The sequence below is a fragment of the Hippoglossus hippoglossus genome, chromosome 22, assembly GCF_009819705.1.
Source record: "Hippoglossus hippoglossus isolate fHipHip1 chromosome 22, fHipHip1.pri, whole genome shotgun sequence".
Lineage (NCBI taxonomy): Eukaryota > Metazoa > Chordata > Actinopteri > Pleuronectiformes > Pleuronectidae > Hippoglossus > Hippoglossus hippoglossus.
In genome coordinates, this window is record NC_047172.1 from 9,947,367 (window position 1) to 9,974,490 (window position 27,124).

Consider the following 27,124-nt stretch of genomic DNA (forward strand, 5'->3'; position numbering starts at 1 on the left):
CGCAGCCGCAGCCAAGTTAAATGCTGCTTTGCCAGTCCATCTCTGCGTCCCCTCCCCTCCGCTGCTCTCCTCCCCTCTCCTCATCTCTTTGACTCCCAAGGACAAGGAGACCCACTGTACAATGGGACATCATTTATCACTGCAGGAACAATTACTGGAGACATTTCATTGTCAGAAAATTTCAAGCCAATTCTCCCCCCCCCCCATCTCTCTCTCTCTCTCTCTTTATCTTGCTCCTCCTGCTCTCTCTCTCCCTCTGACTTTCTCTTATGCCCTCCTGCCATCCCCGCCTCCTTCTCCCTTATACTCTGCCTCTTTGCATGGCTCCCAATGAGCTCTGTTGCAGGTCAGACTCCCATTAGCCCGAGCCCATCACGATAGATTACAGCACAGAGGCAGCAGTATTATATCTCATCTCCCGGCCCAGACAGACTTTTCTCCCTCTGTTTCTCACAATGGGATCCTGGTTTTTCCTGAGGAAAGGAAGGGAAAATTGCCTCTGATACTGTATCTTCAGCTCTGAGCTTTAATGAAGCCTTTCAACATGGTTTGGTGTGAAGGGGATGAAGAGAGTTAGTTGTCTAATCTCTCTGTTTGATCACACATGCAGGCCTAGCCTCAGCACCAGTACCGCACAGCAGGGCCGAGCCGAGTGGGAGGGATTCAAACGCCATCCACAAATCAGATGCGTAATGTGTTGTTAATGTTACCTGGGATTTTCTTCTCTTGTGTATGACTTGAAGCTGAAAGTTTTCACAGTAAAATGGAAGGAATGAAACTACTGTACTGTACATTACATCATCGAGTCCCCTAAACTTTTCAACTCCCTGAATATGTCTGGAAAAATGTATCGTAACATTTTCTGGAGTTGACCTTTCATATATTTTCTGGGTCCGATGTGGTAACAACAACAGGAAAATCTCCAGAACATTCAGGCGAGGGGTGGTACCTGGCGGCCTATAAAGAAGCACATGTTTTTGTTTACAGCACATCGACACCAGCATCTGCCTTTTATCACCTAAAGCTCTTGTTGTCTTTCCAAGTTGACACCTTTTTTGAGATCTTCTACATGTATGGCCCCTCTTGTCTTCTTCCAGTATCGTGTCCGTTGCGTTGCCAACTCATTCGCTGGGAATTTTCGGGAACATTTTCCTGCTGTATTCTCAAATGTGCTCACTCAAGATTTTGTCCTAACGTTTTATCTGGGCGCTGGCAGGAAAAGTTCCAGAAAATGTCCAGAGCAACTTACTGAGACATCTGCATTCTCTCACATACAGCTCCTGGAATTTCAGGAAAATGTCTGGAGTAAAGTGCATGTGTGAAAACAGCTTTTGTCTGAAAACACGGCTGCATTCAGCCACAGACTGAATGACCTGTGCTTTGCCTCCACTACTTCTTTAACTTCAAAATATGCCATAAATTAAGCAGGAGTTAGGACCCTTAGCGCACACGACAGCGCTCTCTCTCTTCCTCCCTTTATTTTTCATTGGCATGTTGCATTTGTTTGGAAGCAAAATTAGGTTTCGACTCGGCACTTGAAATGCGTGTTCGCAGATAAGCAGATTCAGCCGAGTGTGAAGCAGCACCTCAGGTTGCCTGCATGGCGTCACTGACATCCATCAGTGCAGAATGGAAATGGGTTCTTAGTGTCAAATACGCTGTGATTTATCCACAAGTGCTGATATGATCACTATTAGATCGTTTTAATGACTAATGACATTTGAAAAGTGCTTGGGTCTGGGCTGAGGCATAGTGGGGAAAAAATGACGACTCCCCAGTGCAGTGCCGTGTCCTCCCTGTGGTGAAAGCAGTGGGTGTAAGTCAGTTATGGAATCGTGCATTGAGTGTACAGTGCATGTGTCCGTTGGTGGCACTGAGCATGCTGACAGGAAGACCCCCGGGGCATTGCCTCAGGGCTGATTGGTGGCTTCTAACACATTTTTGTCAGTCTCTCTCCGTGCAGACCCACAGCCACATGCTAATCCACAGGTTAACCCCACATACTAATGCACATACAGACACAAACATATGTTCAATCACACACACACATCCATACCGGTTCAAGTGGTTAAATGGTTGCTGTTATCAGTTATCAATAAAACTCTGTTCTATGTGATTCACTCATCGGGAGTGCGATTCAGTGCCGTGGTTCATTTGGACATTGTCTTGGAAACAGCTCTGCGTGTGTTACCGGTCTTCATTTGCAATCTTTGATCATTCTAGACAATTCAAGTTGACGTTTTGTAGATTTAGTCTGTTGTAATTATCTCCGCCGGGGTGGTTATGTTGTCACTGCTGTTTGTCGATCTGTTAGCAGGATTACGCAAATAGTAATGAACCGATTTTATTGATACTTGGAGGAAGGGTTGGGTATATAGACCATGGGAGAACCCATTAACTTTTGGATTTGCTGAAAGAGGCTTATCCAGGATTTTTTTTTTTTTGCTGTCTTGAATTTAAGGTTTAATTTAATGTTCATTTAAATCTGTTAACAGGTGAAATTTGGCATAGTTCCTAATAATGACCATGGATTTTGTAATTGGGTACATATATGTATCTGATCTCAATACATGTACAGTATATGCAGTATAAAGTCTCTGATAGGGTGCTGGTGGACAGAGCCTCCACAACACACACACATTGCAGTGCAGTAAGTGTTACTTCACAGTGTGTAATTTGGCAATTTAATTCACATCTGGATTATAATGTTATGGGCATATTTTTCAAAACCTGTAATGAACCTAAATGTATGTAATTGTCGGTAATTTGATCTGATCTTTTTTTGTTCTGTTTACTTTGTGTGTTTTTGTGTGCCCTCCTCCTTCCTGATGTTTTAACAAGACTTTAACAAGAAGTGGCGTCCATTATTTTGCAAACTACTTGAACGTCAAATCACTTTTAGCTGCGTCCTACTTCTCATGAGAAATGACTGGTGAAGGTGTGCTGAGAGAGGAGAGGAGGGACAGGAGAATAACTGGAGAGGCCCAAAATGGTGAGGTCACAGAATGTAACGTGTGAAACAGTCGGCAGATAGTGAAAGAAATGTTATGTATCTGCCGCCACGGACTGCTTTTTGGTTTTTGTAAAGTGTCACTTAGCTTTAAGAGCCACAGCTGGTTTCAGCAGTAGCCAGACACCCCGGGGAACACAGAGACCGTCCTGTGGGCCTGTCTCTGTAATAACTCTGTGCTGACGTGGGTTAAAAAGGGCCAGAGAGATAGAGGGAGTTATATATCTGGCATGCCTATACAAGTGAGTGGAGATAGAAGTGACCGTCTGTCTGGGGCCTGCACTGAATGCTGAGCAGAAAATGACAGAAAATAAAATTGAGTGCAGGCCATTACATTGAACACTGTCTGTACTTCTTCTAGCATACAGCCCACAGTAGTTAAACCTAAGTGGAGATTTCCAGGAGCACTCAGTGGTACTACCGTAACCTTTAGGCAGATTTAATACCAAAGATGCCAGACAGTGGAGGCTTTGTTGCGGCAACGTCTTCCTAGTAGCTCTTTTAATTCCCATCTTAGACACTGAATCCGAGAATAGACGCAAACCACAGACAATCCATACAGACTTAATATCACTGAGAGGGCTAGAACAATGATTTAGAACCATGCTCTACATAATCAACTTTGCATATTTGATGTGAGGCGCTTTCCAGAGTGGGCAGGCTTTCAAATGTAAATTTTGCCTGCAAACTTAAATCATTTAGTGCATTTTACTTGAAGCGTATCTTTGACAACAATAAATCACAAGGTTGCTGCATCCATTAGCAAATTGGCTCTGCAGTGGATGGAAGAATAAAAGGGGGGAGCGAGGCAGAGCGAGGGTGTGTGCGGCAGCGGTCCTTTATAATCAACAGTAACAGTTTCAGAGCCGCGGTAGCCAGACACTGCGGCACACGGACATCCATAAACCTCTGGTCACATGCATCACAACAATAGGCCCATTGATTGGCTGGCCTGGACAGTGGGTGGGAGGCACTGGCTCTAAGTGATGCATGCCACAATCAGCTTTGAAGAGCCTCTGTTCTGTTCTGTGGCTGTGTCGTACTCGCAGCCCCCTCTGTGTGTCCATGAGACGCCCGCGACAGATCCTTCAATGGCCTTCCTTCATGCCTCACAGTGTGCAGCCGGCACACACTCGCTGTCTGCCCGCACTGCCTGTCTGCCCATCTCACCCCCATTCTGTCAGTCTCTCTATCTCTCACCCAAACACACATGCAGTTACTTGCAGTTCCGTGTGGGGACATTATCACTGACATATTAAATTCCTGGAGACTTACTCTAACCACAACCACTACTTGTCTAACCCTTACTCTAACCACTGACCCAAGAATCAACTTTTCTCCCATTGAAGAAAGTTTTTACCCACAAGCCATTCCCTTTCCGATGGACGGATATTTGTCCCCGAAGGTAGCCTATGACACATGCGAGCCGCACATACGCATGTACACGCACACACTGGCTTTACCTTTTGTCTTTGCTTTCATTTGGAGAGTTTTATTGTATTTGGATAAGTGCAGGCTACACTGTGTCCACTCTTTTCGGAGACATGTATTTGACAGAATAGCCGGTGCTTTCATGAGCACAAAGAGGGAGACAAGAGGAGCAGAAATGGGGCCAATTAGAGGCCTGGAGCTACAGTGGTGTTCTGATACTGTTGGTCTGGGCCTGAGCACGACGTATGTGTGTGTGAGTATGCAAACATGTGTGCACGCATGTGGATGGTCTGCACTTTATATACGAGAGGTGATTAGTATAAAAATAAAACCCAGGAAATCCATTATTTCAGTTTTGTTGTCCATGCGATACTGGAATCTGGCTGAAATATGAATTATGGAAATGACTGTAGGTTTTTTTTTTAGCCCAAAGGCTTCGCTTCAGAAGCCTTCTTTCCTCCAGTGATCAGACACAATACCAAAAAGTGGGTACAAGGGGATGAGTTTCTTTTTTCTGTCTTTCTCAATCTGTATTTGACTCTGTGTCTTTATGCCCAAAAGGGAACTTCAAAATGAGATACGAGTGCAGTAGTTCTAAGTCTTTGTTTTATGTCGAAAGTCACTGTGGTAAGACGTACGAATGCAGAGGAAATGTAAGAAAACAGTATAGAAAATCATATAGTGAGATTTTTGACACACTCAGATGTGCAGTCAAATCGGACTGGCAGACCGTGCATATGCTTATGATCAAAGTCTGCAGATCAAACACCTCGACTGGCAGAAAAGTGACCTAACCTAAGGCTTCAGGAAATGTAGCATAAACCTCGCAATTATTCATCTGCGATGAAAAAGGAAACTTCTAACATCTCGTCGGAGAATTGTTAGAGGGTTTGAACAGTATTTGTCGTTGCAGTTGCCGGTGTGCTGTTACGGCTCTTTGTTGACTCGTTCCTGCGTCCTCCCCTGAATTCACATACTACATATCTTTACGGCCCTAACCACATCCCTGCTAATTAACAGGACAATAAACATGCTGGCTCCCATTAACTGTGGCGGCCGCAGCATATTTCCCCAGACAGCCTCTGACTGGTAGATAGGGGCTCTCTCTCTGCTGCACAATATGTTAATCAGCCTCCTTCATCTCAAGCTCTCCATCTTCCCTCTCTGTCTTCAAAGTCAAGTAGAAGACCCTCTTCCCTGTCGTCCCCAGGCCCTGCCCTATCTCCATCTGCAGGTAGCTTAATCTGTCTTCACTGGAGAGCTTCGCCACATTACTGGGGTACTCACCGACCAATTACGGTCCATTTCAGGTAGCAGGCTCGTCAGGTTGGTGTCACTAAGGAAATATGCCCACGTCCTTTTGACCTTTTGGTTGTCCTGATGCATCAAGTGCTAAGGCAAACAAGAGAAGTGGTGGGCTTAGGGTGACTAACGTGTCATTATCAACCAGGGAAGTGGAACAGTGTAGTCAGCCTTAAAATGTGTGCTGGAAGTGCACCGGTGTGTGGCACAGCTCTGGAAACACTTTGGGCTTTATGTGGCGTGGAACCTCTTTATTTTGGAGGGTAGCGTATGGCGGTAATCCGACCTGCAGATAATAAGATGCCATATCATAAATCCTCTCAGAAAACTTAGGCAGTTAGGCGCATATTTGCTCATTCCATCAGGACATGCACTGTTTGCTGCTCAGAGGGGATTGTCTCCATTCTCTTCCTTTGCTCTGTAAACAGAGATTGTCCCTTAGAGAGTGAGAGTCGGGAGCATTATCATAAACAACTGTCAAATTTTGTCTTTGCATTGTTAAGTAGAGAGAAAAACGAGGACCATGATTTAATTAAGGCAAGACTGAGGGCACAGGAGAAATGAAAAAAAATAAAAATAAAACGAACACAAAAAAAAGAATTGGAGTTAATAAAGTAGCATGAATGAGTATGTGTGTGTTGTTATTGCTTGGCCAGTTGCAGAATACATTTTATACCTTTGGGCGGTTCGAACAGCGGTGGGCAATGTGTGTGTGTGGGCCCAGCTACTGGTCTGAGACAGGCAGTAGTTAGGCATGCCAATCTGGTGGCCTCTTTCAGCCTGCAAGTCTGCCCACATCTTCAGGGCTCCCCGCTAGCCCCCTCTGCTTTGCAGTGCTCTGGCAGGAGAGCTAATTAAAACAGAGCTAAATTAGCAACCCATTCACAGGCTAGTCTGCCGCGACTCCCTCCTCCCTGGCTTTTTGTCTCTGCACTTCAGTGCACACAAACACACACACACACATGCACATGCGCACACACACACACACACACGTACAGAATCACGCCTTCCTCTGCCCATCACCCTATATCTCACTGAGGCGGCCTACTGAGGGAACATGTGTTTACCTTAAGGGGTTTCATGGCAATTACACTCCTGTGCTCTCTCTGCCTGTTTTATTTTCCATTTATGTGTTTATTTAATTGGCATTCAGTGTGCTGTAATTCTATTAGTTTCCTGAAAAGGTCAGGGTCATAGGGGACTGGCTTCTGACAGACTCACTTGTGAAACACGCACCACTCACACCGCTCCATACATACACAGAGATAATTAAAAAGGGCCACGGTAGAACTTATTTCACAACCTTTTAGAAAGACAATTAAAAAACCGGAAAAACCCAGCAGTACTCACAAGGCCTCTGTACTTTAATCAATTTTTTAAAATGTAGTTTGAATAAATGTTGGTTCTTACTGTCTACACAGCACAGACAATCTCAGCTCATTTTTATTCATGATTTCTTTATCAAACAGTAACATGGTTGAATTAAAGATTATTAAACATCATTACATAACTGAGTGCTTGGGCACTTGCAAAGTTTTAGATAATTATTTGTCTTTAAAAGAACACCAGCCATTTTAGAAGCCAATGTTTCTTTTTACTTAGTCACTGATTTATTCTGAGATAACGACAAATGTAACAGTTGGGTAATAATATTTGACTGATACACGTGCAGAGTCTTGAGTTGTCGCCAGTTAGCCCCCCCCCCCGAGCTTGTATGCAGTGAGACACCTTTCTGCTGTCAGGTCATCGTCCAAATTACCCAGGAATTTTGAAGTATTTAAATTTTAAAGTCCCATAAAGTGCCCTACATGCCCCCGGCTGCATTTGGCTGTTAATAATGAATGGAGAAGAACAGGTCAGCATATGTAATAGGAACTTGGCTGGAGACGTGGCGTAGGCTGTCTGGGCGTTTCAGACCATCCGTCAGCATGTCTGCTGACCCTGATGAACAGTTATTGAAATTATGTGAGATGAGCTACAGACACTTCACGGAGGGAAGGCTTGACAAACCGGCAGCGTGTTTGTGTTGCTCATTCTGTAAGCTTTAGCATAAACGCCTTAGCTTAAGATTCATATCATTGACACTTATATATGATATAGTATGAAACAATTACAATTTTTAATGTCTAAAAACAACTAGACCTATGTGATATATCTTGTTAACTTGTGTACTTACATTATTCAATAAAAAGCCAGAGAAATCCCCAATTTTATTCAAGGCACCAAGATTTTAGTACCTTATTAATTGCCTCATATCCGCTTTATTTGTGTCTTTTCCCAACTCTGCTGTAACTTCCGATCCTAACGACGCATGACGAGTAAAAATAAAACAGCAAGTTAGTTACCAGTGGGTTTTTTTCCCTGCCACTGTTTGTATTAGTTACTTGTAATGGAACACAACATATTAATTGCCATTTGCTGCGTAACGTGACTAAACTTTAATACATTACTTCACATGTAAATAACATTTGTAGATTTTCATCGGCAATGCTGGTGAAGACAACAACTCCCATGATCCCACGCTGCTTCATGACTTCATCAAACTAGGTCTTTTGTTATTGTTTTGATTGAGAGACCCCTAGTGGCCAAAGTCACATATTGTGGGGTTAAGGTACGATAGAAAATTGTATCATCGTCACAAGTGGTTTAATCTGCAGGTGCACTGCAGGCACTTTATTTTTAACAGTTCATGGTTCAATTATATTCCTCAGAACATGTGAATAATACTAACTAATGCTTTGATAGCTAATGGATCAATGGGTGTATCATTTTTTCATTGAACTCAGCGATGCGGGGTATTTCACTTTACCCGATCACAGTGATATTCTGCATTTAAAAAGACACATATTAAACTTGTTTTTTTCCCCCCGCCATCATCCACCTCTCTCTCTGCGGCTGGTGCTGATTATGGTTAATTATGTTGATGAATGGTAGTGCTGAGGGTACTCCATCAGCAAATCATGATCTGTTCTCTCTCTCTCCTTTCACTTGATCACAGCTAAGCTGAGTTTGCAGGATGGTGCATCATGTGGCAATGCAGCTCAAATACTCACACACGTCAGAGTTGACCTTAGACTCTTTCTACACAGGTCTCTGCTGAACGCTGACTACAAACAGTCTTTGTATCCGTTAGACGGGATGTGTTGGCAGTTGAATTTAAAAACTGGAAGTGCATAAAAGCCCATCTGTGTGTGTGTGTGTGTGTGTGTGCCTCTTTATTTACCAAGCTGCCCTGCACGTTGGTAAGAGCTACAATTTAGACTTCGACTGCGAAAACGACCGTCTGACCACTAATGTGGCAGTGCCAGTGTTCCTTCTTTAAGTTGTTTGATGCTGCAGTCACACACACTAATTTTAGTAATGGCACCACATCCGCCCCTACTTTAATTTGAGTTTTTTTTGTAGCACAGGCTTTGCCATAAAATCTATATTAATTTAACCACCTGTAGTAAACACTTGGTCTTGTTCGTATTTTAGGACAACGGAGATAGTTTGCAGTGTGTTATTTTTTCATTTCTTCTAGCAATAATAGCAGTTTTCTTGTTGTGAAATGTTAACTATATATCTAACTGCAAGCTGCACATACTTGCATTTAATTATACTAATCTGATATTCCCTATTTATAAGGATGTATAGTCATAGCTACCAATTATTAATCATCCTTTATTAATTACCCTTAGTTTTTTTCTTTCTAACTAACTACATGTATGTTTTTAGCGGACACACACAGGGTGAATAAATTGCATTCAAGCCGTGATGCTATTTTCGAGTGGACTGGGTCCTCCTCTGACGCGGCTCTCGAATGTGCACTCTTAACATTCAAGCTAGGATTATGCCCCCATCCCCGGCCCGCCTCTCATTTAATTGGCTTAGATGAATATCTAAAGAGCTAAAGCTTGGTTTAAGCCATGCAATTAGTATAGTGCTGTTATTGAATTTTCACGAAAGCCATGGATGCAGATTGTGTGACGTAAACAACATTTAAATCATAGTCCAAACGCGATGGATACTTTGCGTACTGTAAAATGTTTATTTATAGAAAGGATTGCGCAAGAAAAAGAGGGAGTCGCTGTAGAGAAAATTGCCCGAAATTCAATATGCTGTGCAATTATCATGTGTAATAGCCTGTAAAATCCTAATATCTATTCAGCCACTTGGAAAGGCACAAGAAATGGCCTGACCACTTAGCCCACTTTTCTCTGGCCCCTTCCTGGCCATGACAGACGGCCCTGTCTGGAGAGCAGAGAGAAATAATATAAGCCATATTTCATTCAAAGGCCCCCCCTCCATGTATCCTCATTCTCTCCGTTGAACTGACTTTCTCTCCTTTCCCTTATCTTTCTGATTTCTCCCGAGCCATATTGGTGATTACCAATGGTGAATCAGCAGTGAGGTAACAGACTGCATCCTGGAGGCAAAATCCACTCGAAAGAGAATGTTGTCTTGTTCTCCTCCTGCTCAGTCCTATTTATTTCAAGGGAGTCGTCTGACAGTGAGTTTTTGGACATGTGGAGCATAACTTGAAATTGCCCAGTGTGCAAAGTGGAGTACATGACTCTGAAAAGACAGAAAAAGTGGTTCTGTCATGACAAAGCATTTGCTGCATTGTAGCATTGCACAGTATATTCACATTTTTTTGACTTTATGATAACTAATAAACTGCGATCACCATAATCCCAGATTCCTTTACAAAACCATTAACTGGCTCATAAATCCTGCTCCTTCTGTCCTGTTCGCCATTTTGAATACTGACTGTGGAAATGTTTTTTTATCTGTTTTAAGCAAAACATTGTTGACATCAGAACTTATATTGTACCAATTACTACTGTTATTCCAAATATTTTCAATTCCCAACTGAATTTTAAAACACATGTCAATGATATCATTAAATCCGACTTCTACTTATCAGTTCCATCTATCCCTGATCTAGAAAAGCTCATACATCCTGTCTGGACTATAGAACTATATAACTTCTTTTGTAGGAAAGCATTTTTAACATATGATATGATTTTACCACTGATTATTATTTTCATTATAACAACTGGCAGAGCTTAAACATGCTGGTTACACAGCTGTTCCTGGTTTCTCTCTCCTCTCTTTTCTACCATAAAGCCTTTTCCTGAGTTTTACAATTTTATTTATTCTTTTATTTTATTTATACTGGCTCTGTTGTAAATCTACCAGAAAGCATTTATTGATTTTAGCTGGGCTGTTTATTAATTTTATTATCTGCCCATTTTATTGATTTGTTGTCTTAGCTTATTGTGAAGCACTTAGTGACTGGGGTTTGAAGTGCTGTATAAATAACGTTTATTATTATTATGGCAGCACATACAGTTTATTTTGGTTTCTTGTCTGAAAAAAAAAAAAAAATATCCCAATAATTACGACCAAGATTAAAGAAGAACACGAAGTGATGCGCAGAGCTGCAGTCAGGAATGGTGAAATCTCTCTCCTGCGTATAAGAAAATGAGAGAAGGATATAGAGACTGAACGTATGGATGGTGCGGCGGCAATTCATTGGGTTTGACGTGCACCTTTCTCATGCTACTTTCTCTCCTTTTGATCGTAAAGGAAAACTCCCCCCCTCTTCCTCTACCCATCACTCGTCTCTCGGAAACATCAGAGACAGTGTAACTTGCGGGCCTGAGTCTGTGCGATCTCCGGTGCGTGCACGTCTGTTGCATATGCTTGTGTACGAGCTCACGTGCGCATGATTGTGCAGCAGCAGCAGGCAGCACCAAGGCTAAGCAGTTTACACCTAGAGTTTTTGCAATAAACCTGTCAGGAGCGTACCCATCTTCATCTCCTGGCTGTTCACTTCGTCATCTGACAGTGCCTGTCAAATCTCTCCTCAGGATTTCCTGGCGAAACCCCCCCCCCCCAGACATCTTTTGCACCAACAACGGCAACAAAACAACAACAAGAGTAGCAGCAGCAGTATCAGACAAAAGTAACTGGTTTCTTTTTGCCGTGGCTTGTGAACACAGAAAGTCGCACAGCATTACAAATTGATAGTACGTCTTTGCAATGCAATAAATAATCATAAAAAGCAATATCTAAATCACTACTTATTTGCTGTGCTGCCATCAGCCGTATCCAGTCACCTCCTTACGCTCACTGCCCTCCTGTATCCTCCAACTAACCTTCCTGCCTGTGTACGAGATGCTGACTAGACTTCTGCTGTTTATCTGCCTCAAATCTTTCCTCCTGGGGCAAACCAGTGATTGCCTGCTACCAGTTATGAAGGGAGGGACTATTTCCTTATTTGCTATCCTCTCCACTTTGAGCCCAACCACCACCGCTGCCATCATCTTCCCAATGTGTCACATCTGAAAAGAGCAGGGAGCACTTGCCACCTCCGCTGGAAGATTTCCCCGTTCTGTGGCACCCTGATAAGCTCTGACTTACTTCCTCCGTGTGCAGGCACATGGCTTGTGTTGCCTTTTGTAATTACATCTGCTCCGCTGCACTGTTTCTGCTCCCCTCACTCTCTCCCTCTTCCAAATGGAAAGTAGATTTGTGGGTGTGTGCATGCGTGTGCATGCGTGCGCACGCGTGTGCATGAGTGGGTGAGTTTTTTTGTCTGGCACACACACACACAAGCATGAACAAACATGATCCCTGGACACCATCTTTGGGCACCGGATATTTCTCTTACATCCAGGCAAACAACATTAGATGGAAGGAAGGAAGTACATGTATCCTTGTATATTCTTTCCATGCATTGTAATGCCACCCACCACCTGCTGTAATGGATCCCCTTCCATGACACACACTCTTCATGCTGATGGGTTCAGACTGCAGCATTTGTTTATCCATTTTTTCCATTCTAATAGAAAATGGAAATATTGAACAACCTTCACAGACTGATTGTGTGTGTAGACTTCCATTTGTGTGTGTAGAGTGCTGCAAAAATTAAATATGAAGAGACAGAATAAGTGTTATCTTTTTGTTTTCTTTGCCGAACGGGGGATGATTAATGAAAAGATAAAAGATGTTTCTCGTATTGCAAGATCAAGTTATGTTCGCCTGCTTACTTTTGCCTCTCTGGCGTGCTTGGGCTATTTGGGCAGGATAGAAACAGTTTGAGTTCTGTAGCAACACTTATATTCTCCCCAGCCACCATTAAGCAAAACACTTAGGTTCAGTATTAGTTCAAACACTCACCTGAGACACTGATCTCAAACTTGGTCTGTGTCACAGACCTGATGGCCGGGGCTGACAGCACTGACACTGCACCTTAAGCCCCGTGTGGATGGGATTTATTTCTCTAGGGAATGCTTGGTAATTTTAATATCTCACATGCACGCTGATGTGTCGTGATTTTCATCCCCATCCAGAGTGCATGTTTATGAGACTTTGCCTCCAAAACCTCAGTTTTAATCACCGTCCCAAATACCTGTTTTTCAGTGCACTTGTTTGTCCATTACTTAAAGAGTAATTTAACAACAAGTTAGAAAGTCAATGCTCCCACTTGCCATCTCTTCTGTAGGTGTGTGCATGCATTAGCTTCAATAATTGTTGTTTACATATTAATGCTACGGATCACAATGTTTCAAATTTTGAGAGGCACATGTCAAAAGAAGACTCCTAGGTAAAGAAGAGCCTTTACCTCGGAGATGATAAAAATGTAAATTCACTCGTAAGTTTTCGGCTGTTTTCTCGTGTGCGGACATTGTCTTCTGGTTTACGTCGCTTCTGTCCAGCAGCTCCTGCTCATCAAGTTTGGATGTTGATGCTTTCGTCTACTTTCAAATTTTGAGAGGCACCTGCCCTGTCTTTGAACCAGTCAAAATTACATTGTTATGGATCCACCCCTTTGATGGATCTGCCCCAAAATTCTGTCTCGACACATGTCACATCCTTCCAGCAGGTTTTGAGGAAATACGACATATAGTTTTTGCACAATCCTGCTGACAAACCCACTTAAGAATGAGTGAAAACATAACCTCCATGGTGGAGCTATCATGGTAATTACAGAGTAAATGGTCTCAAGTCTGTGTTCCTGTAACCAACAGTGATGTCAGGGTCTTCTGATTTGATCGTTGGGTAGAAAACTACATCACTGACGCAATGAAAGAACTTGACTGTTTTTTAGGTCAACAAAAAACAGATGTGCAGCTGTTTTTAACTCACTCTGTAAGTAACATCTGGATATTGTTTGGGTTTCTTTGTATTTTGTCATCACTATTCAACAACAAGTCTGTTTCAAGATGTAGGAAACTGCCCTTAACCCCTCTAGTTGCCTTCGTGCCAGCATTCAGATTGTCCTCGCTGCCAATAATTTAAACTATGACAGATGTTGCATTGGGATAGAAGCAGTAGGTGTCTTTCAGTAGCTGATCCCAACCTGCTTATTGTTCCATGCTATTTGTTTGCGTCCAGTCTTTTAGCTGATCAAGTTATAACAAAGCATGAATCTTGCACTAGTAGCACATCTGTTTTTGTGCGTCCATAATCGTGCAGCGCTGCATTGTCTGTGATAATTTAAAAGCTACGATGCCTCCCACTCACAACGGCCCCTGCAAGTAGAGCACATTAGTCACTTCCTCAAAAACTAACCCCCTCTTTTGATTCTGTCCTTTTGTCAAAGGCCTCAAGGGAAAGTGTTGAATCATTGGACTAAAGATGTTATCAATGCTGAGGAAAGACATATTTTCCCCTGCAGGTGCATGATGGAGCTCTGTATGTGTGTTTGTGTGTTGGTGCACAGCCTTGTGGGTAAGGCTTTATTCTTGCCCTCACCTCGCTGTTTGACTCTTGATATTCATCACAACCTTATTTTTTATCGCTGGACCGTCACCTGCACAGCTGCCCTCCGTTCTCAAAGGTTTGATTCCACATCACCCGACAAAGAGCTCTGCCTTGACATCGCTACTGACCCCTGGCAGAGACGGAGGTAAAGTTCTATCATGTGGGCCACAAACCCGCCTGGTCGTCTGTGGATGTGAGGAGGCTTCAGTTCACCATTTATTGACACAAAAAGTATCCCATAGTTTGGAGTGATGCCTTTTTTCTGTCTGTTCAACAGTCTTTCAGAAAGTAGGAATGCCGGTCCTGATGGACCAACTTGTTATAAGTGGCCCTGTCTTCTGTGCCTCTGCTCGCAGCCATATCCACCTTCCCTGGATTAGGTTTAAATACAACAGCACATCCCCACTCCACTTGTATAATTGGCTTTCATCTTTTTTTTTTGCTCCACTCTCTTCACCTACCTTTTCCCTCTCACCTAAATCAGAGCTGAAAATAGAAGAATGGACTATAATCTGCCTGTGAGGGTGAAGAGACTCAATACAGGCTCATTACTTCTCGCTGCTCTCTTTCGCTGTCTGTCTTTCATTTGCTCTTGTTTCACCCTTTTTCTTGCCCTTCCAACTCAGCTCTCTGTCACTGTCCTCTCTCTATCCATGGAGCTGTGGCTGCTCTGTGAAGTCCAGGCGCTGTTTGATCTGTAGTCCAGAACACAGGATGAGAGTTATCCACTGGCAACAACAAGAACATCCCATTAGGAGCCGTGCAGAGCCTTGAAAAATGCTCTCGCCTCTCGCCACTGATGCTGCTGATTCTCCGTGCTGCTCCTCAGCTCAGGGTCAGCATTACTGTCTCTCTCCGCACACTTGACACCTGAGCTCAAAGTCTGGTTCACTTGTTGAATTTAAAATGTGGAAACGCGCTCCCTGATTTTGAGCCAGTCATGGTTCGGTCACTGTGTCACTGACTGAAATTCTAGTTGGCCGTATTTTTAAGGGGCCTTGATAGAATTGGGAGCTCTGAATTGGTAGGCACCGTTTGATGTGAAAGATATTTTGTTGGACCCTGTAGCTGTGTGCTGTCATGATTTAAAAAAAATAAAAACTGCTTGGGTGAAGTAAAGGTTCAGTCAATATTGGTTTAATTTCCCACTCATTGCTATTGAACCCACTACAATGGACCAATCCAAGCATGTGTTTCCTGTTTTGCCTTTGTCTCCATGTCTAGCAACTGACATCAGAAGATTACAAACACTAATACACTAATAGAAACCCTGATACATCCATCCAATCATCAATTATCTATACCGCTTATCGTCTTAAGGGTTACAGGGGAACTGGAGCCAATCCCAGCTGACACTGGGCGAGAGGCGGGGTACACTGAAACAAAGTATTTGGAAATAGAGATGTTATTATTTAATTATGTTTAATCACCATATTGTCACACTAGCAAACTGATGAATAATTATTTATCACCTGCATCAGAAAGGTGAGAGCATGTTTTCAGGATTGAGTGCTGTTAAATTCATTTGAAAGTAAACTTAATGTAGCAAGTGAGAATACTGTTTTAAAAGAGGACGAATTTGTCACTACGTCAGTCTAATGTTTTGCTGTAAAAAAAACTTTAGGTTTTAATAACTCATCCCAGCACAGAATTGTCTGCAAGAGATAATCAACTTGAGTAATTAGAGAGACATTAAAATAAATTACTGCCTAATTATTTTTGCATGTTAATGTGCAATCTAATTGTCCATGTGTCTGCTAACTTATATCTGCTCTTTATTTCCTTTAGTTTTTTTTCCGCCTCGTCTCTTCAGGCACAGAGTGTCACGGCGCGGTGAGGCTGCCGTGTTATCTTAAACAGACCGAGCATTTGTCTTGGGCTCCATTGTTTTGGCTTCATGCACAAAACCAATGGAGCTCATTCATCATGTGCTCATTGAAAATGAGAATATTTGCTTGAACATTTGTGAGGATTTTTCAGTACAGTGTGAGGCGGAGGAGTGAGATTTATCAAAGCCGTGCAGGCACTACATGCTACAGTCATGGTATTTGCTTGCTGAAAAAGCATTATTCTGTCCCTTTATCGTCCCTGTGCATCTGACATGTACAAATCACACACGCATGCAGACACGCATCTATGCAAGTAATTAATGGGCAAATAGACATGTGGCACACTTGCACACTCACATCCACACAAATACCCACTGTGCTTTCTGTTTCCGTCACAAACAACCAGTGATGGATTGGCCCTTTCCATTTTAAACAGGGAGAAAGCACATGCCCCCGGGGACCCTTATGTGTGGAAGTACTTTGAAGTGTCCACATTTAATTCTTCTGTATGATAAATGAGAGGAGAACTGCAGTCGTAGCCTGTGAGAAAAAGCTCTGCTTGTTCAACGAGGGGAGCGGTAACAAATGTAGCGATAGCTGATAAGCTGACTGTGTCTCTTGCTCGTGCTTGTTGTTCTGGTCCCTGCAGACCCCCACAGCCAGATAACAAATCCATCCTATCAATCAAACCCATCAATGGCTGGCTGCAGATTAGAGACAGTGATTTTGGGGCTGATTGGAGGGGAAATGCTGATTACACCTCTCTCTCTCTCTCTCTCTCTCTCTCTCTCTCTCTCTCTCCCTCTCTCCCTCTCTCCCTCTCTGACTTGATTACACTCTGCCTGTGTGTTGTCAAGCTCGGCTGCTGAGCTGTAATCACTGGAAGCTGAGAGCAAGAGGCCTTGGATCCATACGAGACTCAGATCCAACCGCACCACATAGCCGGAAAGCTGTGACTTTATGACCAGGTCATTTAAAAAGGCCTGTATCTCACACTGTCAGAGCATCCGAGCATGGCCGCCTAACACACGCAGGCCAACACGTGTGCATGCATGCATACATCACAGTGAGATAAGGAAAAACTCCAGCTATGAAACCTTTAGTCAGACAACTCCTGTCATGTTCACCACCTCCTGCTTCTCTCCACTGCTCTGGCCTACTTCCATCACGGTGGCAGAGGGTCCCGTGCTGGATCTCGCTCGCTCGCTCCCACACACACACACACACACACACACACACACACACTGAGCAGCGCACTGAGTGGAGTCCTAATCTGAGCTTTATTTAGCTGCCTCACCTTTAAAACTGGAGCACCAGCTCCAGACGGTCTCTTCTCCACCTCAGCTTCTTCTAACATTACATCCCTCTTTCCCTGCACTCCTTCATCAATATGCAGTGGATTTTTTTGCATCCACTGCAGCTGGAGAGGCCTGCTGTATTTTGTCAGTTTGAGTGTACTGTCAAACAACAGAGGAAACTGCATGAATTTACTTGAATATGAAACCATATTCATTGCCAGATATTACAATCACTCTGCTGGCAAGTTTGAAATGTGTTTGGGAAATTAATTGGTTTCCTGCGCTTGCTTGTTTATAGAAAAAAGAATAATTGTGATGGGTTCTCAGTGGGAGCGCAGGAACTAACCGAATTTCTTCTTTGTTCCTCACGTAAACAAGGAAACTGCTGAAACGAAAACTCAATAATGATTGTGATGATGACATTATGAGCAAATGGAGTACATGCATGGAAAAATCCCACAGCGGTGTCGAATTGTCTTTAAACTTAGTTGCTAAATATTCAGGGACATGTGAAGTTTTTTAAGCATCTTGGAACACTAAGTGCTGTGATTGCTTCTCTTTTACCATGTGATGAAGCGGTCTGGATTCATGGCACAGGCCAGTGGAGATCCGTTTGGGACCCATTTGGACACAATGTTTTAAAGGATTTTCAGGTTTGGGTCGGGTTTGCTCACGTTGGCTTTGCTATCTGCTTGATTTTTTACACTGCACGTGCCTGTAATGGGGACAAACATTGGGCTGGGGTCATGTTGGGACCCCAAAAAACGCATCTATCAGGGTTTTTCTTCATCTCTTCCAACGCTGTCTGCAGGGTCACTCTTTCAATTACCAAGTCATGTTTGTTGCTCTTCTAGCACCACTCCTGCTTGAAATCCTCAACACTACATTTGGGACTGCGGGCGTGACTGTGTGCAATTTTAATCTCAGTCTGCGTGTGTGTGAGTGTGTGTGTGTGTGTGTGTGTGTGTGTGTGTGGTAGGTGCACGTACGATTCATAACTCTCTGTGTCCCGGTTGTGAACCATCTTCGAAGCCCACAAATTGTCTCATTCAGTGTGTGTTAGGTATCATTTCAATTGACACCATGCTCTCTACCAGTGGTGCTTTGAATTGAGCATACTTGCATGCTTGTTAGATGGAAACAGCTGTCAGGGGAGATAGCGAGAGTGACTCACTCTTCTTTCCCTCACTTATCGTTTGCCTATTCCGGTCTTGCTCCGCTTAACGTGACCTCCAAGAAAGTCAAAATATTCTGCTCTTTTCCTCTTTTATTTTTTTCTCCTCCGTTTTTTTTTTCTCTCTCCGTCATATTCACAGTGAGCGCACACAGCATGGTGACTGATTTCTGCAAATGTCGTGGCCAAAAGTGCACCGTGCACCTGTGGCACAGTAGGAAACAGAGTTGGATTAGGATGAATAAATTATTAGAGTGTGTTGTGTGCAGCGTGCTCATGAAAACTTCTGAGGATTTGAAGAGGTTCTGTCATAAAAGCTTCCCTCAGCATCTTTGCAAATAAATACATTTCACCTTGAATCAACCACAGAGGCTGCTCAGGCTTTTCTGTGCAGTTCAGTTCATTTCATTATGAAAAGAAAATTTTACATCTCAGCTTGTTTGTCAAGAATAACACAATCAAGTCCAGTACTTTTCTGTATTTTCCGCTACCCTTGTGTTAACATTTGTTAACATCTTTTAGGAGAACCAAACACTGAATGTGAACAACTGTTTAGTAAGATGACTGTACATGCAGTGAGGTGGGATATGACTAACACCAAGTTTGAAAGGTTTCAAGCAGTTTTCAGATATGAAGTCCAAAATGTCTGACAATGTGGATCTGCACATTTTCCAGAGTTTGCCGTTAAAATATGAAGAACGCAGAACACAAAGATTTTCAGACAACTCTGGCAAGAGGTGGCCCAAGGGTATAGCAGGCAGGAGGCAGGACATAATGTGTGAATCTGCTGGGGAAGAACACAGTGTTTTTGTTACGAGCACATTGACACCCAATGTTGCCAAAAGCTCTTAAATTGACATCTTCGTCAGTAATGCACCAATTTTTGATTTATGATTTTCGTATACTGCCAGTTTTGCATCTGTCGTGTGTTAGACACGTCGTCAAAACGCCAACTTGCTATGAATTTTCTTGCTGCATTCTCGTATGGGCTCTATTTTTTTGGAAAAATTATCCAGGGGGCTTGCAGGAAGGTTTCTGAAAATATCCAGAGCAATTACCTCTGACATCTGCATTCTCACATACAGCCTCCAGAAAACCTCCTGTCTTAAGTGCATGTCTGAAAGCAGTTTCACTAACTTCATGACCTCATCATGACATCACTGTCACAGCAGGCAAACATTTAAAGTTAAATCCTCTTAATATCTTTCGTGTCTGGAGCCGAATGACTCGCCTGTGTCTGCGTCCTGTTTGCATGGTTATTATTTCTCAACATGTTTCATCGTTCCTGTTGCCAAGTTGTAACAGAGTCCAAACTGTGCTGTCTGCAGCTGCACAGGATGGAGTTGGAGACGTGTCTTTGCCGTCCGAAAGCTTCATTTTATTGAGATATTAATAAAAGGAATATTGCTGTCCAGAGAGTTCATGATGTAGTCATGGAGATTTGAGCTGTTACTTGGATACTGGACACTTTCTTTACCTTCATTCAAAGGCCTTTGTCCGCATGGTAGATCATGTCTTACTGTACCAGCATACCAGCTGATGCAGAATTGTAATGCATCACCATCACGCATCATTATGTATCGTAAATACATAAAACACAAGTGCCATCGTTAAACTGCAGCACTTAATGTAATTGATCCTCAAATGGAAGGAAGCCAGTCTGAGTGTCAGGAACAACAAAAAGCCTCTGTCAGCATGACCCACATGTACAGAAAGTCTACAACAAAAACTGACTAAATCTGTGTCAATGCTTCTTAATTTGATTATTTACGATGGAGCTTAAATTTCCAAATTTAAAAACTACACATCTTTCACAGTTGGGGCTTTAGAAACAGAGAGAGAGAGAGAGAGAGAGATGCACGTTTCTGAAGTTGCAGCATGAAGTTAACTTATCGAAAACTCAGGAATTCTGTTATGATATGTAGTGTTATTTTTAGTGCTTGTTGGTTCATGCCCTCCTCCTCCGTCCCCATAACATACAAACGCTTTCAATGCATATCTCGCTTCTGAGCATAAATCTCTTTTTAGACGCACGCCACACTGTCTGCGTGCTCTCCTACGTGAGACCCGCTTTCCTGTTCTGCTCTTTTCTAATGGATTTTCTGCAGAACTAATGGACGGATGTTTGGCCATAGTGACTGTGTAGTGAATGACTCATAGTGTGAGTGGCACCAATAGGAGGCCTGTTCTCCTCTTAAAGCTGGAGAAAATTGACAGCCGCTCATCTGCCAGCTCATCTAAATACAGCAACCTGCGCTTGTGTTAACAGAAAAGCAGAATTCAGGTCAAGTCATTATGGGGTCGTCAAACAGCTGGCATTCAGCCGGTTTCTTACATGATCTATGAGACATGCGCTGTGTGAGACAACGTAGGTTAGATTCCCACATCAGATGACAAAATATGCCGTCATTTCAAAGAGTAAGAACGTAGTTGTAGATTCTTAAAGCTCTGTTACGTGACATATTTTGGACTGAAAAGGAATATGTGGATGAAGTAGTCTGTAGGGATTTGATCTGACAGTTGAGAGATTTGATTGGGTGCTCAGGTGAAGCTTCGCTCCAGCGAATGCAAAAGATGGATGTGACGTAGCGGAGGCCTCTTGACCTCCACCCACACTTCCCTCGTCCACGTTGTTGGATCGGGAGCCGGCGAATGAAGGACAAATGAATAAATTATACCTAAACCGCACTTTTGGAAATGTACACACGGTTTTTACCAACTGACAAAACAGATGACTTCACTTTGCTTACCCCCATGACCAGCAAGCTAAGTGTGGTTTTATATGAAAGGAGGGGTGAGCCAGTTGAGGCGAATCACATTTGATCAAAGAAACCTCAGAAGCAGGCTTAAGAAAACACACACACACACACACAAATACAGACACCCATGCAGACTCACAAATGTCTTCTCTCAATCCCTCTGTCACTGTCTCGCTGTGGCTGACCAGGATGTTCGCGTGTTGTCCCCGCGTCTGTGCCGATTTCCTCCGGCTTCCACCCACAGTCCATAGTCATGCAGCTTAGGTTAATTGGCAACTCTAAGTAGGTGCGGATTTAAGTGTGAATGGTTGTTTGTCTCTGTATGTCGGGCCTGTGATGGATTGGCGACATGTCCAGGGTGTCGCCCGACTCTCACCCAATGTCCGCTGGGATTGTCTCCAGCTCCCTTGAGACTGTTGAAGGATAAAGGGTTCAGATAATGGATGGATGGACGGATGGACTTTCACACTGTATCTTATCCAGCTCTATAGGCTCTCTGTTTTTTTTAGATTAGCTATTCTAGCTTTAATGACTCATGTCACCTTGGCAAACCAGCCTCATAGCTTATCACATGTGAGCATGCACAGCGTTTACATCAGGTTACACAAAAGCATTTGTACACACACACATTTATCCTCCCACATGTTTTCAAACACACAAAGACACACACACTATCATCCAGCCATTGTGAAAAGTGGCAGCCTGCTTTTTTCGCTCCTCCTGGTCTCCGGTGCCTGTCAGGGGCCTCTGATACAGTTTTTTAATGAGGAGACTCTCTCCTCGCACTTGCTCCTAGTCAGGTCTGTTGCTGTGTGTCCAGAGGAGACGTGCGGGTCTGTGTCCCAGGGCTAATTGCTGCTACTTGGCTGATAGTCTTTCTGTGCTCCACTCTCATTGACTCCCCGGACTCTGGGGGGATTCCCACAGGCACCCAAAGACAAACAAACCTGGGCGGACAATCGATAACGGATGCAAGAGTTACCGCTCGGCGCAGCTGCTGATTAAGATTCTCTGGGAACGGGTACGTGTGTGTGTGTGTATATGGGCTATATAAGTGTGTGAAGGTGTTTGCTGATTGCCCCCTCTCCTTCAGAGCTAACTGGAATCTCCAGCCAGTCCCTAAGTGCTTCATGTGATTTTGATAAAGAGCATGAAAGAGTTCAGAGGCATCCTCACATGCAGCAACACCATATTAATATTCCCGGGTAATTATTCCCTGAACTTGTATCAGCGTCACAACACGGTAGGTGAGATTGTGAGATCTGAAATTGTACTGATAGCGATTACCAGCAGATCCCTAATGATTAGAATCGCTTTTATAACCATCTTCCCTTTTACATAATTTTACTTTATTGTGTTGATGACATGTGATATGAGTTATCACATCAGTTAATCATAGTTTACTCTTCTACAGCTCAACATAAAAGTGTGATTCTCACTTCAGCCCCATTGTAGTTTTTATTTTGTCTGATATGCTTCTCATATTTAATTAAGGGAGATAAAAATATGTATATTCAGTATAAAGAAATACATGTATTTTATTTTCCAAATGAGAAAGAGGAGCCATTAATAAATCAAGCAAGGTATTCCTTGAATGTCAAGTACGTGACTTGCTAGTTTTATTTTTAAACTAGTTTAAGATGGCCACATCAGACTTAATTTAATTGTCTTTCATGCAAAGTTGCAATAGAAGGGACTTGACGTTACATTTCAAATGCAACGATAGAATAAAACAGCAATGAATAAATAAATAAAATAAAGATAAATGTACTGAGACAGTGTTACATTCGTTTTTTTTGTGGCCAAAGAAAAACGAAAAAAAGCTGCTCCCGACATGACGTGTCTCTGTGTGCCACGGACTATCAAGCAAAGCTGTGCCTCACCCCGTCTGCCCCCCTAGTCCTAGTCTCTTCCCCTTCTCTCTGGGCTCGTGTTTGCTTTTGTTCTCATCTCCAGCCCGGCTGACTCACAATGATGATCTTGACCAAGCGCAGGGAAAGTTCAAGGTTGATCGGTAAATTGCCTCAAAGCAATCAGCCCTGTCTCTTTGCGCTAACAGTGTGAGCTCTCTGTCTCTGTCGCCGTCTCTCCGTCTCTCCGTCTCTCCTTTTTTTTAGTCTCTCCTTCTCCATCTCTGTGTTTACCAGGAGGGGGGGGCTTGGGTGGGGTGGGTGCATTGCCATTGGCAGCAGGAGGGGGGAGAGCTGCTTTGAAGTCTTGGCTCTGACCGGCGGCTGAGTGAGGGCTGGGGACTTGAAAGCGTCACTGGCTGGGTGACATTTCAGCACAGACCAGCGTGACCCAGCTGTGTGTGTGTGTGTGTGTGTGTGTGTGTGTGTGTGTGTGTGTGTGTGTGTGTGTGTGTGTGTGTGTGTGTGTGTGTGTGTGTGTGTGTGTGTGTGTGTGTGTGTGTGTGTGTGTGTGTGTGTGTGTGTGTGTGTGTGTGTGTGTGTGGACAAAAGAGTGTCTCCTTCTCATGGCTTCAGCTGTCCTCGAGGACTGCAGGCTGCTGGGGGCTATTTGCCTTTGCACCAAGGGGATTACCTTTCATTGCATGAAAAAACAGAATCACCCCCTCAACCTCGATCCATTCACTCAACAGTGTATTGCCACAGGAATGCAGCACCACAGCTGATGTCCCTGTTATAAATACGGTCAATAACTTGATCCACTACACAGATATTCTACGAAACACGGCCGCGTAACATATTTGGGTGAATTTCAGAACACACGCACGAGCACACAGGGCTCAAGGACAGCCTCCTGTGGGTCAACTGCTCTTTCCAGCCCAGTGTGTCTGAGTAGCTTTCTTCTGATGGCTTTACACACATGAAAGACTTCACTTTAATGTGTCACACAGAACCCACACGCTCAGCCAAACATCAAAGTCCGCCTGTGGCCTGTAGCCGGCCCAATGTCTTCATCTCCCAGTCGATGGTGTGTGTGTGTGTGTGTGTGTGTGTGTGTGTGTGTGTGTGTGTGTGTGTGTGTGTGTGTGTGTGTGTGTGTGTGTGTGTGTGTGTGTGTGTGTGTGTGTGTGTGTGTGTGTGTGTGTGTGTCTGTGTGTCTGTGTGTGTGTGTGAGCGCCTTTCTGTCTGTCCTGTAAACGCTGTAAACAGGTGTTAACATGTCAGCCCACAAGATGCCACATGCCGCTGTGTCATGATCTCCTGAACAGCTGTCCCCCGCCATTGTGTGCGTGTGTGTGTGTGTGTGTGTGTGTGAGGGAATGTTTTGACTGTAAAGGTTATGAATGAGTGCAAGAGGAGCTTTAGCCCTGGATTTTGTGCAAAGCCAAGGTCAAGCAAAGCCAAAAAGCCAAGATTTGAAGGAGGCAGCGAGGGATTTCCAAGAAAGCACATGGAGTGGCACCTGGGCGGAGCTGTAGAATCTCATTGGCTTTTCAAGTTTTTTTTTCATCCTGATATGTTTGTAATGTTCCAGTTTTCGTGTCCATTGCGCGTTAGAAACCTCAACAACACGCTAACTTGCTCACTGGGAACCTTTCAGAAATGTAGGAGATATTTATGGACATTTTTCATGGATACTGGCCTGGGAAAGGTCTGGAAAATATCCGGTGAAACTTTCAAGAAATCTTCCAGACTTCAGTGCATTTCTGAAAGCAGCTAAAAAGCCTTCTGCCGCTGCTAGATAATGTCTCCATTAGCAGCTGTATATGTACTGACAAATAGCACAAGAAAGAACCTCTTCCCTCTCTCTTTGTCCGTCTCTCTGGATTAAACAAGCAGCTAAAAATACCTTTTTAATGTAAATGTGAATGTCTGTCCTCAGGTGGAGATTGAAAAACTGGACTACCTTCACTACCTGCCTCTGTTCTTTGACGGCTTATGCGAGACGGCTCATCCGTACGAGTTCTTCGCCCGCCAGGGAGTCCACGACATGCTGGAGCACGGAGGCCCCAAGATCCAGCCTGTCGTTCCCCAGCTCATCATCCCCATCAAGAGTAAGTCTGGGAAGGTGTCTGCACTCAGGGTTTACCAATCACACACATCACGGCTCCTTTCCCAAGTGGCCGTGTGTGTGTGTGTGTGTGTGTGTGTGTGTGTGTGTGTGTGTGTGTGTGTGTGTGTGTGTGTGTGTGTGTGTGTGTGTGTGTGTGTGTGTGTGTGTGTGTGTGTGTGTGTGTGTGTGTGTGTGTGTGCGTGCGCGTGCACGTGCGTGTTGATTGTCATTTAACATTCACTGAAGGAAAAACGTGTGGTTATCTCAACACTTAAGGAATACGAGGAAAAGAAGAGAGAAACCAGAGATGGAAATTGTGCTTTTGAAATATGCAGCACTGTGATAGTTTTTGTTTTTTTCAGTGTGGAAATATGTTGAATAATCCTCCAGAATCATCACTACAATTTTAAACAGTTAAGATACAGCAACTATTTAATTAACGTCGGCAGCAGGACGGCTCTGCTCTCTTCTTCATTTGAATTGCAAAGCCCTTCCGTAAGTAAACATTGTTATTTCATGAGTGATTGACAGTCAATTAATCTGCTCAGTTACAGTTTAATTGCCGTCCCCATAAATATCGTTCCATGTCATTATTACATTATTCACTATTTTGATGACAGCATCATTACATTTTGATTTGTGTTTGCTGACAAATCCTGGGACCAGACGGCATTCCCAGTTGCTGATGGTGTAACAAGCTGCATATTTAAATAAATTAGAATAGCACAAACAGGATGGGGGCACACATGTAGTCTAGTTGCCGAAAAACCAGATCTCAACAAAGTATCACAAATATTGACCTTTTTTTTCTTTAAATCCAAAAAGCTAATTGTTATTTGAATATCATTAATAGCATAGCATCTTCCTCTATATCCAAAATGTAATAATACATTTTTGAATAATTACACACAATGGCGCTTTCAAAGCACTCTGAGGCAACGTTACAGAGGAGTGTAACCAAAATAGAACGACATGCTTTGCCAGGAATAGACTCACCTGTCTTACACGCTCGTGCTACAACAGATTCTAACATTACCATACGACCAGTCCTGTGACAAGTCCTAATTTGGTTTCTCAGTCATACTGTTCCTATTATTACATTAAACCCTCAGGGCGAAGCGTCCTTGCCTTCGTGTTTGCCGGAAGAGGGCAGCTCTAAAAGCATGCCTGATAATCTGCCATGAATGCGGTGACGTGCCACATTTAACTGTGTCATCGAGTTGTGCCTCCTTACCTTTTTTCCACACTGACACCGACACACACACTCACACACACACCCGCACAACTTGGCAGATGGAGGTGGGCGGAAAGGTCACATCGCAAGGGGAAGTGTTGGACGACTTCAAAAATAGACATGAGAATTTACGGTAATGCGGATGGGAAAGGTTTCTTGTGCGGTGGACAACAGCAGGATCAAAGTACAGGGAAGTTACAGGATTGCAGAGTTTTTGTGGCTTATGTTGGAAAATGTCTACACACACGAACACACACACACACACAAACACACACACACGGGTCTTTTGTTTGGCGCAGCTGCCAAGTCGAGTGTCAGTTTCAAAGTGGGAACCTTTAAGTGGCGCCCAGTGAGCCTGAGACAGTGT

The 27,124-nt window shown here is 43.5% G+C and overlaps 1 protein-coding gene across 2 annotated transcripts in view; it reads left to right on the forward strand.

Annotated features, from left to right (window-relative positions):
- The window catches only part of pacrg (PARK2 co-regulated), a 131,195-nt gene that overhangs the window by 39,559 nt on the left and 64,512 nt on the right, over positions 1-27,124 (forward strand). Inside the window, exons 1-2 of one of the 2 annotated variants that reach the window (XM_034576948.1) lie at positions 24,794-24,936; positions 25,353-25,524. In XM_034576948.1, coding sequence (XP_034432839.1) covers positions 24,814-24,936; positions 25,353-25,524 — 295 coding nt within the window. In that variant the 5' untranslated portion in view covers positions 24,794-24,813. Of the gene's footprint in view, positions 1-24,793; positions 24,937-25,352; positions 25,525-27,124 lie in introns of those variants that run through there. The other variant, XM_034576947.1, reaches the window with a different exon arrangement.